This window comes from Hemicordylus capensis, chromosome 6, assembly GCF_027244095.1.
Source record: "Hemicordylus capensis ecotype Gifberg chromosome 6, rHemCap1.1.pri, whole genome shotgun sequence".
NCBI classification, from domain to species: domain Eukaryota; kingdom Metazoa; phylum Chordata; class Lepidosauria; order Squamata; family Cordylidae; genus Hemicordylus; species Hemicordylus capensis.
In genome coordinates, this window is record NC_069662.1 from 79,467,092 (window position 1) to 79,481,790 (window position 14,699).

Here is a 14,699-nt window from a genome sequence, read left to right on the forward strand (position 1 = left end):
GATTGTATGAGGGCCTACCTCTCATTAAGGCTTGGAATAGTCAGTCACTAGACAGCTTTGTAATATTTGCTTCACACATTGATGTGGGGGCTCACACATTTGCAGACGCAAAACCCACCATATGGAGCCCTCTGGATACATCAGCTTTCCAGTGGCTATTTTAGACACTGTTACAGCCAGAAAGACAAGCTATTGCAATCATGGGATTTGCCACTGAGAGGCTATCTATGGAGGACTCAAATGGCATTCTATGGTACTCAAAGGATCATTGGAGCACACCTTTCTAATGTGTAGCCCAGCCTGAAGGTATTGTTAATGGACCCCCCCCCTTTTAAAATAGTTAGATCACTTCCATCCAGCTAGAGCAGGCCTGCTCAACTTTGCCTCCCGCCTGTTGTTTTTGGACTACACTTCCCATAATCCCCAGCCACAGCCAGGGGTTATGGAAGTTGTAGGCCAACATCTGCAGGAGGGCCAAAGTTGAGCAGCCCTGAGCTAGAGAGAGTTCACCACAACAGAAATCTGGGCTAAGAAGACATAGCTACAGGGGTACTCTCTTTTCATTTGCTTGAAATGAGGGGCGACATGGACTAAAACTGCTTACCCATGGGACATTCCTTGTGGCAGGCTTCATGTTTAAAATCAGGCCCTCAGCTGCTGCAGCATTCCAGTATGGATGTGGCAGGTACCATGCTGGTATGCTAGTGGTTACATAGTGTAGACTGCCAGCAGTGGTTAGCTCCCTTGCTATTAGTGTTAGGAAAGAAATGAAAGAGGCAATGAAATTTATTGATCTGTAAAAAGGGTTATAATTTGTTCTGTAGAGTCTCCCCCCTCCTCCTCTTGGATTGGTTATTTAGGTTCAGTTGTATTTAAGTTCAAGAGTTTCTAGCTGTTTGAGACAGAGCATTGACAATGATGTTTTAGCATTGTAACACATTTGCTCAGTTTTAAGATCTTGGTTTTATTTGTTTTTACTTACGCATTAACAATGGTCTTAAAAACCCTGTCCGTTGCTATATGTAGCACAGCTTCTTATGCAGTTCATAGTCTCATTTGTGCATCAACATGCCCTCAACATTTCTATTGCTATCCCCACATCCAAGGATGGAGGCAGCAAACAATAGTTTTTAGAGTTGAAGATGGAAAAGTAGAGGCAGTGACAATAATATTTCAAAAGTGCTTTGGCACATTCACTTTGCATCTATTTTATTATTGCAATATCTACATACAAGAACCCTGTAAGGTAGGCCAGTATTGTTCTCATCCCCATGATTGCACATGGGGGCCTAAAGTTGAAAGAACAACTTAAAGCCACACAGCAAATTGATAGCAGATATTAGATTTGAACTTGGGCTTCCCAATTAATAGCTCAGTCTCTTAGCCACTGTGTTACATCACCATCTTTGTCTCTAGTGCATGCATAGTCATCCTACTGTTGTCTCTGCCCATAGGTATTTTGCAGTTCTTAAAACAAAAGTCACAAAGCTGTTTAGTCAGCAGTGAGATAAACGACATCATCATGTATGCACACAAAGCTACGCCCCTGAAAATAACTGTCCATCTCTAGCTCCATACATATTGAGAATCAGCGGGATTGACTACATCTGCGCCAGTCCCCTCCAGCTTCTTATATCTAGCATAAGTGAAGGACACAGGACAGGTCTGCATCATACTAGCCCCTACATGTGTCTTATTCTATCTACTCTTCACTTGACTAGACCCTCCAAGTTCCGTTCAAAGACCCACTAAGAAGTTGATTGTATGAATGACCTCACTATCAAAACCTGCGTTATACCCAGATTTGGGAGTTATGTGTGCTCCCAAGTTTTGGTTGTGTGGAAGCAAGGTAGGAGGAAAACCTGGGTAGGCTTTCCTCCTTCCTTGCTTCCACTTCTGCCCAAGTTTTTCCTCTTACCCTTGCTTCCACACAGTCAAAAATTGTGAGCACACACAGCTCCCAAAGCTGGGCAGATTGCAGTTTTTAAGGGTATTCATAGACACTCAGGGCTGCTGAGAGTAGGTTTGTGCCCCCGCTGCAAGGCACGCTCTGCCTCAAGCACGCTGCACCGCTGCCACAAAGCATGCTCCGCCATCACCACCACAAGGACGAACCACAAGGATGAACCATGTGTGCAGCCAGGGTGTGTGGAGTGAGCTGAGCCACTCTATTATTGGGCTTATTATTATTTATTATTTATTATTATTATTATTATTACTGCTCAGGCATGCTGGAGCACCTCACAGTTCTCAAGGTCTGCTGGGCTACTGCTCTGCCTGCTGCTGCCACCATGGCGGCGGGGGGGGGGGGGCGCTCGGCTCACACATACCCCACCCTGGCTGTGCACATGGAGGCTAGAATTATTTTAAAGATGGGCAGTTCAGCCTCATGGTGGCAGCAGGGCGGGCATGGGGTGGTGGCAGGAGGCAAGACAAAAACGTATGCAACATAGTCGAGCCCCGGGCCTCCTCCTGGACCGCTGAGCTGTACCAGCTTCCCACCCACTCCTTGGCGCTGCATACACTCACAGTTTAACCCAGGCTAGGGCAGCCTAGCCTGGGTTAGGCTGCATGTGCGAAGCACTGGGAGCAAGGTCGCTCCCGGCGCTGAACCCATGCCAAGACCCACTTCCAAATCCAGTGTTTAGCAGAGGAACTTGTGGTTTGCTTTACCTCGGCCTACGATCGTCTGGGCAATTGCCACTGGGTGAAACAGCTTCCCCCTGGCCCACTGCTATTTCAGGCAGTGAGCTGGGGGGAGGAGGAAGGGAAGTGGCCACGCCAAGCATGCTAGCTGCTCTAACTAGAGCAGCTGCCGAATTCATGGCCTGGGGCACCTACTTCCAGCATCTCCCTCTGTCACACCGCTGCTCCTGCCTTCCCCACAGCCTGCCCTCCCCCTCGATGTCGTGTGCACAACTTCTTTGATTGTGTGAATGAACTTGATGGCTGTGGGGACCCCATAATCCCTCCCACTGAACCTACAGTCTTGGACTCCACAAGTCAAGAAGAGAGCACCATGGCTCCCTCTTGGCCCTCAGCCTCCCGCTTCTAATAGGCATGCAGATACCCAGCCTTAGGCAAGCCAGATTGCTGTAGCCAAGCATCCCCTTCCTCTTCATCAGGCCTTTCAAATCCCATGGTTGGCCCCATTATGCAGAGGTTAACTCTGGGAGGTTACACATTGGAGGTTCTTACATCTCTCATACAAACACTAGTGGGGTTGGGGGGAGAGCAAAAAGGGAAAGGTGAAAGAGGACAAGTTCAGTGAGAAACAAACCAGATTTAAAGTACACCAAACAAAACTGTTATTAATTAGTAATCTGCTAAAGGTTGTCCTCCGATCTTGGTGCCTTTCACTCTTTCCCCATGCTCATAGCAAAAACATCCCCCATTGCATCACCTTTGATTACTCTATAGATAAAGGAATTTTTGCCAAACAGAGGTTATTTTGCAAGCAGCCAATGGACTTCTTCTTCATGTTATTGAGGTTACATTAATTAATTTGTTACAGAAGCTTTGGATTCTGCAAGATGAAGTACATTGTGAGTAGACCCTCACGCTATCATCAGCATGGTATAGGCCACAGTACCATGCATGATCAGTATGTGTGAGTTTTACTTATCTTCTTTTCCAGCCTCACAAGTAATCAGTCTTCATTTACCAATTCAGACTTCAATTGTCAGTTCATGAGTGGTTGCTTCTTCAATGTTTTTAAGTTGGCGGAATTCCCATTCTCTCACTCTCTTTTCCTGCAAGCGAGAAAGAATTTTTTTTTTGCTCGGAAAACTATTCCTTAGCAAGTTTCCCCACCATTATCACTGAAAACACACAAGTGCTGTTGCCAACATTCAGAATTTGGGTTGCAAGACATGTTTTTTTTAAAAAAAATCCATTGTGCATGTTAAATTGCAGAAGCATAGATCCTGCTTTCACCAAGCCATCTTATACATTGCCAGGAGGCCTGTGAAAATAGCCAGTATTTAGTTTGGTATTTGGAGCAGGTACTATTTGATTTGGTATTCAGATTGCTCTCACCGCATTTGCATTCAGATCTGAATATTTGTACATTGCCTAATAGGGGGAAAGTACTAAAATGCCCATCATATTTTCATTTCTTTGCAAAATTGGATGAAGACAATAGGGGTGCTGGCCCATTAAGTGGGCATGAAGCCCACCAAGTTAAGAGGTGCAAGGGTTTTCCCTATATATAAACTTTAATTTATTTGTAGGGAAAAATTGTTATTCACCAGGGGGATGACAGTGGCAAGGAATCAGAGTCTTCTGAGAGCATTATGCTTGCAGCATATCAAGTAAACAGGTTCAGGGTTCTGTTCAGGAAAAGCTTTAAAGAGGTTTAAAATATTATAGAGTGGTTTGCTTTCAGGAGGAATGGGATGAAAACCAGCAGGGATGGCTGCCCCTTCTAAGGGCATTGAGCTTTTCCAGACACCAGACTTTATTGCACATTTACTGAGAGGCCTTATTGCAAATTCGAAGTTGCCTCCCCACAACCCAACACAAAAAGTGGATTTTTTCACCCCAGATATAAGTCAGGCTACATTCTAATGCGCAATTTAAAAAAAAAACTCACCCCAAATTGTGTGTGAAGTGCTCCCCGATAGCTCTCAGGAACTTTAGGGTAAATTTGGCAGATATGTGAATGCACATCTCCATTCTGGAGGAGATGTAAACTAAAAGCCAGGTGTGAAAAACTTCATTATGCCCATGACAGCTCAGCCACATAGAGAAGGCAGAGAGACAGATCTAGAACATGGTGCGTAGAACTGGACACATGATTATGATGGATAAGTATTATTATTATTACTACATTTATATCCCACTCTTCCTCCAAGGAGCCCAGAACGGTGTACTACATACTTGAGTTTCTCTTTCACAACAACCCTGTGAAGTAGGTTAGGCTGAGAGAGAAGCGACTGGCCCAGAGTCACCCAGCTACTATCATGGCTGAATGGGGATTTGAACTCTGGTCTCCTCGGTCCTAGTCCAGCACTCTAACCACTACACCACTCTGGCTCTCTAAGTAGATTTTCCCTATGTAAATATTGCATGTTAGCACATTTTTAAAAGGTTTTTTTACCACAAACTTTTTGTCAAGATTCCTTTTCCTTTTCCTTTTCGATGTTGATTCTTTTAGGGCTGCTTCCTGCCATTTGGATGGCTGCTCCATAGTGGCATCATTGCTTTTGCTGTGTGATGCTCTAGAATCTCTGGTCTTTTTGTCTGGGTTCATGGGAGGGATGACTGTTTGGTGCAACACTTCATTGGACTCCTCTGAGCCTATTATTGTTGAAAGCCGTCTTCTAGGAAACATGAGCTGGGAGCTGTTGTTAGATTCTTCACTGTGGTCATTCATGATGGAAAGCTCTCTTAGATCCCAAGGGTGCCATGTCTCGGGATGTGGAGACCTCTCTTCAAAGGTCTGTGCAGATTTGAGTGACTTCTTTGGCATAGGTGATAAGGAGCCAGAGAAGTTTAACAGAGAACCCAGAGATATCATCGTTTTGGTGTGGGTTGATGATGCTTCTTCTGGAGTGCTGTGTCTCACCTTTATCTTTTCCAGCATCCCCTTAAACCTTAAGGAAATATCTTTTTCCTTGGACCGCTTCATAACAAAATGCTGCCTATGGAGAAAACATGTCTAGATCAGGAACATTTGTAAGAGAGGAACTTAAATTGCTCAGCTATTTAAAATAAGGCTTTACAGTATACAAGTATTGTTGACTATTTTCTAGTCTCAAATATTTATGTAAAGTCAGTCACCATGTGACTACATCACCTTCTCCAATGAGCTAATATATAAGTGGATTTTGAGCTGTGTTTGGAGGAATCCTTGGAACTCTTCCAAAGCAGCATATCAGGGTGTTTTTTTCAATGGAGGAGGGCAGCAAAAGCAAACAAGCTTCTCTAAAAGACATCTGGCCTGTCGCTACTGATTCCCTGCAGTATGTAGTCATGAGGGGTAGTGTTGGGTACACCCTCAGTTTCACACAGTGTGACTGGTTGATCACCTGCACAAACTGACACACAGATACATATACTAGAATTCTCCGCAATATGAAGAAGTTGACAAGCAGATCCTACAGTTCTCTTAGCTGACAAGAATGTGAAAGTATTTGAAGAACACTAGCATTGGAAAGGAAAGACTTGCAAGTTTAGAGTACCTTAAATCAGCTGCCCCATTCTCCCTTTGTATTTATTCCAATATAGACATTCTTAACCTGTATTACTCAGAGGAAATAAAAATGTCAACATTTAAATTACTGAGTGCTGCTCCATAGCTTTTAATAAGGCAATTGCATACTTTATTACCAGCTTCAGTCACCTTCTGCTGAACCAGCTGTTCTCCCTAGCATCCACCCATACAATTGTGGCTGATAAGTTTCCCAGTGTGCTTTTCCTTATTGCAGACCTGTGTTCAAAGTGAAGAGAAATACCACCCCAGCTCTATTCAGGCTACCCTAAAACCAACCATCCCACTTTCCAAGAGACATCATGGAAACTGGCCTCATTTGAAACCAGATCCCTCCCATTGGACTACACTGAGTGGTTAATAGAAGAAGACAAGAAGGGGTCCACCTGAGACCATTTAGGGTAGGAAGAGGTCACACCAAGTATGCTTCCTTCATGTGCAGTTGGGGGCTTTATGTGTCAGCCAGTGCACCTGGAATTTCTATCACATGTCTTTTCAGCAGAAATAAACACTTTTGGGGGTTTTTTTGTCCAAGAGGGAGCTCAGTTTGTTTTGTGTAAAAATTTCCACATGAAGTGGTTGCAGCTGAGCCTGACTCCTGGCGAGCTGACTCAGCTAAGTGCAGCCTGATAGAAGAAGACTGACAAACTGAAGGTATGCGCTTCCTTAAACCCCATGTAAATAATATATGTTTCATCCTCGTGTAGGTCTCTACATCAGAAGTGGAGATAATTTCCTGACCAGATGTATCTTGAGGAGTCCCTGTAGAAGAGGGAATTTTTGTTGGTGAAGGTTGTCACATGAGAATGAGAGAAGCTGCTGAAATTCCCTTTACTATGTGTAAATATCTAGGGACTGACATCAGTGAGTGCCATGCAGAGAGAGAGAGAGAGAGAGAGAGAGAGAGAGAGAGAGAGAGGTGGGTGCAGTGCAGATTTACTCAGAATTAAGTCCACCTGTGTTTGGTGCATCTTAATTTCAGATGTGTCTATAGGAGGATCACAGTCTTAAAATGGAAATTAATGAGACTGTAGAAACATGGGTGGCTGCCTTATACCAAGTAAGATCACTGGCTTATGTAGCTCAGTACTGTCTGCACTGTCTGGCAGCAGCGCTTCAAGTCCCCAGGGTTTCAGACAGGGGTCTTTCCCGATCCTGCTGAGTGATTCTAGGGATTGAACCTGGAGTGGTATGCAAAGCATAAACTTAGCCACAGAGCTGTGCCCATTTCCTGTTCACTTTAGCAAGGCTCATAAATCCCTTTGCTTTCCATGGGATTTAAATACACTCCCCAGTGAGTCCAGTGTTTGTTTAATATGCTTTGCTCAGTGCCCTATTATGTGCTTATGAAATAATACACATTAGTATTGAGCTATTTTGCCTCAACTGTGCTTTTGTTCTTCTTAGAACTTAATATTCAAGAGAACTGTACATTCAATGTAGGATATATCTTTTAAAAATGACTTTTGGTGGAAATAGTTTATTCTAAACATTGAAAGGTAAATTTTACTTCTAATTAGGATCCTGTTGTGCTGTTCCAATTTCTTAGTTGGATGTAGTATTGCCATCTCATTTCCCCCCCTCCCCCGTAATAGCTCTGTGCCTTTCACAACAGCACGACAGGCAGAAATCATGCAGGTTCAGCTTTCTTTGGCTTAGAGATATGGTGACACTGTACCTCTTGAATTTCTGCTTCCTACACTGCAGAGCCTTTGTCAGGAAAAGAGGTGGCGGCAACTCTAGTATTCATCTGGTTGCCACTATTGTATACTGCAAGATGAACAGTGTGAAGTTGTTTGTTAGAACAGTGGAAAGGAATTGGACTACATTTGATTAATTTGTTGCTGCAAGACCATTTGCAGCCTTGTGGCTTTCCACTGACAACACTTCTAACCCAGCCTGCAGCTGAGGACTCATATTTATTTCTTACTTTATATGCATGTGTTCCCCTGTGTTTCCTATTCTCTCCTTTAAAAAATGTATCTAGAATGGCCAAAACCAAGACAATTATGGGCCTATTCAGACAATACTGCCCAGCTAGTCCTGCTCCTACATGACTAGGGAAATGGACATACTGTTGGCATGCAGGTCTGCCTCATTCCTGGTCTGCTGAGATGCTCCCGCCTAATTAGTAATGCTAACTGGGCAGAGAAGCACCCTTTAAAGTGGCGATTCTCTTATATTTAGCTAGGAGAGAACAACAACAGTCCCTATCCAGCTTCTCTCCAGTGGCTGTTGTTGGTGTCTGCCTTGTGTTTATTTTTAGATTGTGAGCCCTCTTAGGACAGGGAACAATTTTCTTGTAACTTTGCTATGTAAACCTTATAACCTTGTTGATAAACCTTGTTGAAAAGCAGTATATAACTATTCTAATACTATTACTGCTATTATTGAAGAGAACATCTTCTTCACCATGAGCCCCACCGCCTGTTAAGACCACCTGGAGAGGTCTTAACCGACTGCCGCCAACTTGTTTGGCGGCTACTTGGGAATGGGCCTTCTCCATTGCTTCTCCTGGACTTCGGGATGCGCTCCCTGTTGAAATAAGAGCCTTCCCATCTCTGGCAACTTTTAAAAAGGCCTTTTTATTCACCCAGTCTTTTAATTAGATTTATGGTTTTAAATTTGTAATGTTGGTTTTAAATGATTTTAATGTTAATGATTTTAATGTTTAAATGATTTAGTTTTTATTTTAATTGTTTTGTTTTTATTTTGATGTAAACTGCCCTGAGCCATTTTTGGAAGGGTGGTATATAAATCAAATAAATAAATAAATAAATAAATGTGTGGAATGGTTACTTCAAATCATCCCTCCATGCGTTGTTTAAATACTACATTAAACTAGTGTTTAAATCATGTGTAGAGGGGCAGTTTGGATAAACCACCCCCATGCAATGAGGCAAGAGCACCCTGGTGCACCAGGAGGGGGACAGGATATGCATTTATCACCCAAACTGGCAGTGCTGCTGTCGTGAGCCACTTTAGGCAGGCTTACCATTAGAACAGCAGGACTCTAGAATATCTGCATATATTATTGGGGGTTTTGTTATTTAGAAATCATCATAATGAGCCCCTGGTGGCGCAGTGGTAAAACTGCCGCCCTGTAACCAGAAGGTTACAAGTTCAATCCTGACCAGGGGCTCAAGGTTGACTCAGCCTTCCATCCTTCCGAAGTCGGTAAAATGAGTACCCAGAATGTTGGGGGCAATATGCTAAATCATTGTAAACCGCTTAGAGAGCTCCGGCTATAAAGCGGTATATAAATGTAAGTGCTATTGCTATTGCTATTGCTATCATTCAATCCAATTCTTAGACCTTTCTCCCCTCATGTTAACATTCCATCCCAATAAATATATCCAGAACTAATATCATGAATATACCAGAATCTTATCCAATACCAAAAAAAAGGGGGGGGGAGTGAGGCAAGAGAACCAAACCCTCAGTCACTGGTGTTATTTATAGACAATAACAGGATTTTCTTTAGTTCTGCTGAAAGAGAATCTTGATTCTTTTTTAAATGTACACGGCTGCCAAACTCCACACCTTTCCCTCTAAATTTGCACAGACATTTTGGTTCCAAATCATGTCCTTGGATATGAATTACATTTGCTTTTGAATATTTTTTAACTCTGGCAAAGCATCAAGGTCTGAACTAGAACTAGTTGCTCTCCTGATTTTAGCAGAGGACTCCTGATTTACATCACATGATGACTGAGGGTGGGACTGAGGCCAGACTCTTTGGAAGGGGTGGAAGGAAGTTTGCTGATTTAGGAATTAAGCAAAAGCCTTTACAGCTCACCTGGAATTCTTCCTTCTTGATTCATAAGTGACCATGACTATTAACATTTGCATCAGAAAACAACTTTCCATTTATAGTAAGTAATTCCAATTTGTCATGTTGCTCCTGTATCCCATGTCATAATGGCATCGGAAATGGACTTCTGTAATTCACTTTAATATGGGCTTTGCCTTCTAGGAGTGCTTTTCACCACCTCCTTTTATCTGTCTGTCTGAGGAGAGCATTTCAATATCATAACATCACAATAGAAAAAGCTCTGGCTAACATACCACACAATTAAGCCCAATGTAGGTGCTGCTGTGTCTTCCTAATGCAAGCTGTGAAAGAGCACACTTGCCAAAATTGCACAAGGGCCTTATGTAATCCCACAGCCATTATTTCCAAAGGCCGTGTGATTGCACAAGTCTCCTTGCACAATTTCAGCATTTGTGCACGTTGTGGTTTCTCAGCTTGCAGTAGGAAGATGCAGCAGCACCTGCATTTTGCTAGACACACGTGGAGTGTTGTGCGGTATGTCCGCCCTCATCTCTGGCTACTGCTCACTTCAGATTTGAAGACCAGGAGAATGGGCAGCAGTGCCTCAGAGACAGATCTTAGTAGCCAGGCCGGCTGGTGCAGGAGAAGGCAGGCCTTCAGAGACCCAGGTCTCATGTCATTTCGGGCTTTGTAAGTTGGCCCTAGCACTTTGTTTTTTGTTTTTCCTCTTATTAAAGATTTTTATTTATAAATAGAAACAGAAAAAAGCAAAAGAAAGACATTCTGCTTCCAATAGTTACATATGGCTTGTTTCATACAACAACCCAAAATTTCACATTCCCCCCTGATAATAATCTTTCCCTTTCAACAAATATCACCAAAGGCAAAAATAGAAATATGAGTAATATAATCAGTGATTACCAATCTGCTAATACACTGCCCTCAACCAACAATTTTTTTTTTTTTTAAAACCACCCCATATCTTGGATGTGGATGTAGACCTTGTGCTATGTTAAAGTTTATAAAAGGTTCCCAGATTGCCACAAATGTTTCATCTGAATTATTCCGCAAATAAGCGGTGACAGACATCGAAGCTAGGCATGTGCCCGAAATGTTTCGGAGGCCATTGTAAAGGCCTCTGAAACGTTTCGGATTTGGGGCCGTTTCGGCGTTTCAGCGCCGGCGGGGGTAGCTCTTTAAGGGCGAGGGAGGGTGTACTCACCCCTCCCGCCGCATTTCCCCCGCCGGCGCACTGTTGGTTTTAAGCCTCTTGGGGCAGCAGCGTTCCTCCCTGCCGCCCTGTTCCTGCCATTGGCTGGAAGTGGCCGGAAGTGGTGAGTGCGAGTGCGCCCATTGTGTGCGCGTGCGCATGACAGGCGCACACGCACTGGCCACTTCTGGCCGATGGCAGGAACGGGGCGGCAGGGAGGAACGCTGCCGCCCCGAGGGGCTTAAAACCGACAGCGCGCCGGCGGGGGAAATGCGGCGGGAGGGGTGAGTACAGCCTCCCCCGCCCTTAAAGCGCTACCCCCGCTGGCGCCGAAGATCTCCGTGCACATCCCTAATCGAAGCATACTCCCATATCTTTAATAGCCATTCATCCATGGTCGGGATTATCTGTGACCTCCAACTTGCAGCATAAAGGATCCTAGCAGCTGTAATCATGTGTAAAGATAGCTTGGAGTATTTGGTGGGAATAGAAGGTTTAGTCATGTTTAGCAGAAAAAGTTCTGGTAAATAAGCAAAGTTTATATTTAAAATTTGTTGCATCTTAGTATGATTTTCCCTCAAAATTGCTGCGCCTTACTGCAAGTCCACCACATATGACAAAATGTCCCAAGGTGATTTTTACATTTCCAGCAATCTCCCGGGTAATTGTTATTCATCTTTCCAATAGTTGCAGCGGTTATAAACCAGCGAAAATACATATTATACCAGTTTTCTCTTAGGGTACTATTTGCAGTAAATTTATATTGACCTTCCATTGATGCTCCCATTGTTGAAGATCAATTGTTCTATTTAAGTTTTGCATCCATGTGATCATACAGTCTTTAATATGTTCTGTTTCCGAGTGGTATTTCAGCAACAATTTATATATCAGTCCCAGTAAATGGTGATCATTTTTAGTTACTAACCATCATCCAGTCTGAAATCCATGTCAAACAGCTGGCATGATCGTATAATTTCAAATCAAGAACAGCTAATCCTCCAGTTCTTTTGTGTCCTGCATGATCTTGAACTTTACTCTTGGTTTCTTGACAGCCCAAATAAAGGAGTTTATATATCTCTGCTATGTATTCAACATCTTATCTTCTATTTTAACTGGAATCATTTGAAATAAGAAATTCATTCTAGGTAAAATGTTCATTTTAACTGCTACTATCCAGCCAAGAGAGGTTTAGTTTTCCCCCACCTGTTTAAGTCTGTTAAAATAAGTTTCCACACTGGAAGATAATTGTTCTTAAACAGTTCTTTATTATTCCCTGTTAAATCCCCAAATATTTAATAGGCTTTACTGTTTTCTGAAATCCTGTCTTATCTGTCAGATACAGTAATTCCATAGTGGATAAGTTCCATGTAATAATTTGTGTTTTACTTTTGTTGATCTTATATCCTGAAACCTTGCTATATTGATTTATATGTTCAATTATTACATTCAGGGAATCCTTTGAACAGGTAATTGTAAGAACCACATCATCGGCATACAATTTTATTTTGTGCTCTTGATTTGCCATTTTACAGTAATCCCCTGGATTCCTTGTTCTTGCCAAATCTTCTCTGCCACAGGTTCTAAAGCTAAAATAAACAGCAGTGGGGAGAGAGGGCATCCTTGTCTAGTGCCTTTGTTAACTGAACATTTTTTGGAAAGCATCCCATTTACTATTATCTTCGCAGATTGTTCTTGGTAAATACTTTGAACTCATGAAAGAAAATTTGGTCCACAATTCACTGTCTCCAGAGTCTTAAACAAAAAGGACTAGTCCAAATTATCTAAAGCCTTATCCGTGTAAAAAAAATTTAAAAAATCATTGCCAGTTTACTCATCTTTTTTGTAATATCGTCTATTGCATTCAGTGCAAATCTTAGGTTGTCTTTCATGTGTCTCTTCAGTATAAATCCTATTTGGTCAGTATGAATTATATCAGTCAGTAAGCTCTTCAGCCTTCCAGCCAAGATCGCTGCAAAAATTTTGTAATCAACATTCAGCAAAGAAATTGGTCTATATGACTCAGGTTGAGTTGTATCCTTTCCTTCTTTAGGAATAAGAGAGATGAATGCTTCTTGCCAGGAAGAGGGTATTGTATGACAGTGTAATATTTCATTCATTACCTGAGCTATTGGGTTAATTAGTATTTCCTGAAAGTGCTTGTAATAAACAGATGAGATTCCATCTGGGCCTAGGGTATTGTTTTTTAAACGTTGTATTGCCTCCCTTTTTTCCTCCTCAGAAATCAGTTTAAGTAGTTCTTTCTGTTTATCCATGAATGATGGTATCTGTAGGTTCTCTAAAAACTGTGCAATCTCCTCCGGGTCCCTTCTTTCTTTGCTGTATAATTTAGTGTAGTAACCTGTGAACTGATCAATCATTTTATCTGTATTTGAAACAAATTCCTTCCATATGGAGGAAATAACTCTCTTCTCTCACATGATGCACCAGTAGTTTGTCAGGTCTATTGCCCTTCTCAGTTTTTTTTTTTGTTTCATATACATCATGTTCCTGTACGTCTCTTTTGTTTCCATGAGATCCATTTGTTTACAATGCTCCTTTATACATTGCTATATATCCTGCTTAGGGTTCGTCTTGTGGGTTAATTCTAAATGATTCAACTCATTTAATAATGATTCCTTTTGCTTCTGATGATCTCTCTTCCTCCTCGAAGCCTCTGAAATAAACATTCCTCTCATAAAAGCTTTACTGGAATCCCGTATGGAGAATAATGAGACTTCTGACATCATATTTCTCAGAAAAAAGCTCTTTAACTCATCCTTACACTTCAGCTTGAATTGTTCTTGCAATAACAGAAGGTTATTCAATCTCCATCTGGCCCTAACACTTTGGATTATCCTTGGAAATGGACCAGTAACCTGCGTCTGTGTCTCGGAAATGGCAAGATGTCTTCCATTTGACTGGTCCCCATCAGCAACCACATTGTGGACCAATTGCAGTCTCCAGGTAGTCCTCAGAGTTAGCCTATCTACAATGGTCTAAATTTGCATCTTATTCAAAATGTAGCATCATAGTTGCTTAGTAAGGATGCCTGCTTTTGAATTCAGAAATATCATGCTGCTGCTGAATGCCTCTCCTGATGTGGCAGGAGAGTTTATTGCAGGGACTGCTACAATTCCAGAGCCAGCATCAGGCCTATACTCAGGTCTTGTCCATTCTGGAGTAAGACCAACACATATTGAATTTGTAAATGTGCATTGATATATATTTTTTAAAGGGTTCAGTGTCTTTTCCTGTGTTATTACTTTGTTGATTGACTGTGCAGTGAAGCATGCAGTGGTGGTGATCAGCATGACAAGCTGAGAGATACAAAATTGGCTATGTAATTGGCTGTTACATGGAGGTGGTATTGTGAGAAGTGGCTCTAAGAGGCTTGAAGACTGATATTTATGATCAAATACCTTGAGAAGTTTTTATCCTAAAGATTATTACAGGTGATTTGAATACCCATGTAGAACCTCCAAGACCTGAGCAAGACCAAG

General features: G+C 42.3%; 1 protein-coding gene and 1 long non-coding RNA gene across 6 annotated transcripts in view; one reads left to right on the forward strand and one right to left on the reverse strand.

The window, feature by feature from the left end:
- Positions 1-802: 802 nt before the first annotated feature.
- Positions 803-6,546, reverse strand: CCDC201 (coiled-coil domain containing 201). Of its 5 annotated transcripts, XM_053259725.1 has the most exons (4): positions 6,347-6,546; positions 6,186-6,242; positions 5,102-5,645; positions 803-3,752 (listed from the first exon to the last, which is right to left on the reverse strand). In XM_053259725.1, exons 3-4 carry the CDS (start codon positions 5,630-5,632, stop codon positions 3,669-3,671), a joined length of 615 nt encoding a protein of 204 aa, XP_053115700.1. In that variant the 5' UTR covers positions 5,633-5,645; positions 6,186-6,242; positions 6,347-6,546; the 3' UTR covers positions 803-3,668. The 5 variants fall into 5 exon arrangements, with proteins under 5 accessions (XP_053115700.1, XP_053115699.1, XP_053115698.1 ...); XM_053259724.1 differs by lacking the exon at positions 6,186-6,242; XM_053259723.1 differs by lacking the exon at positions 6,186-6,242 and having other exon boundaries at positions 6,334-6,546.
- A 78-nt stretch (positions 6,547-6,624) lies between these two features.
- The window catches only part of LOC128329148 (uncharacterized), a 31,695-nt gene continuing 23,620 nt past the window's right edge, over positions 6,625-14,699 (forward strand). The window contains exon 1 of the long non-coding RNA XR_008309537.1: positions 6,625-6,868. This is a non-coding gene — a long non-coding RNA (uncharacterized LOC128329148). The remainder of the gene's footprint in view (positions 6,869-14,699) is intronic.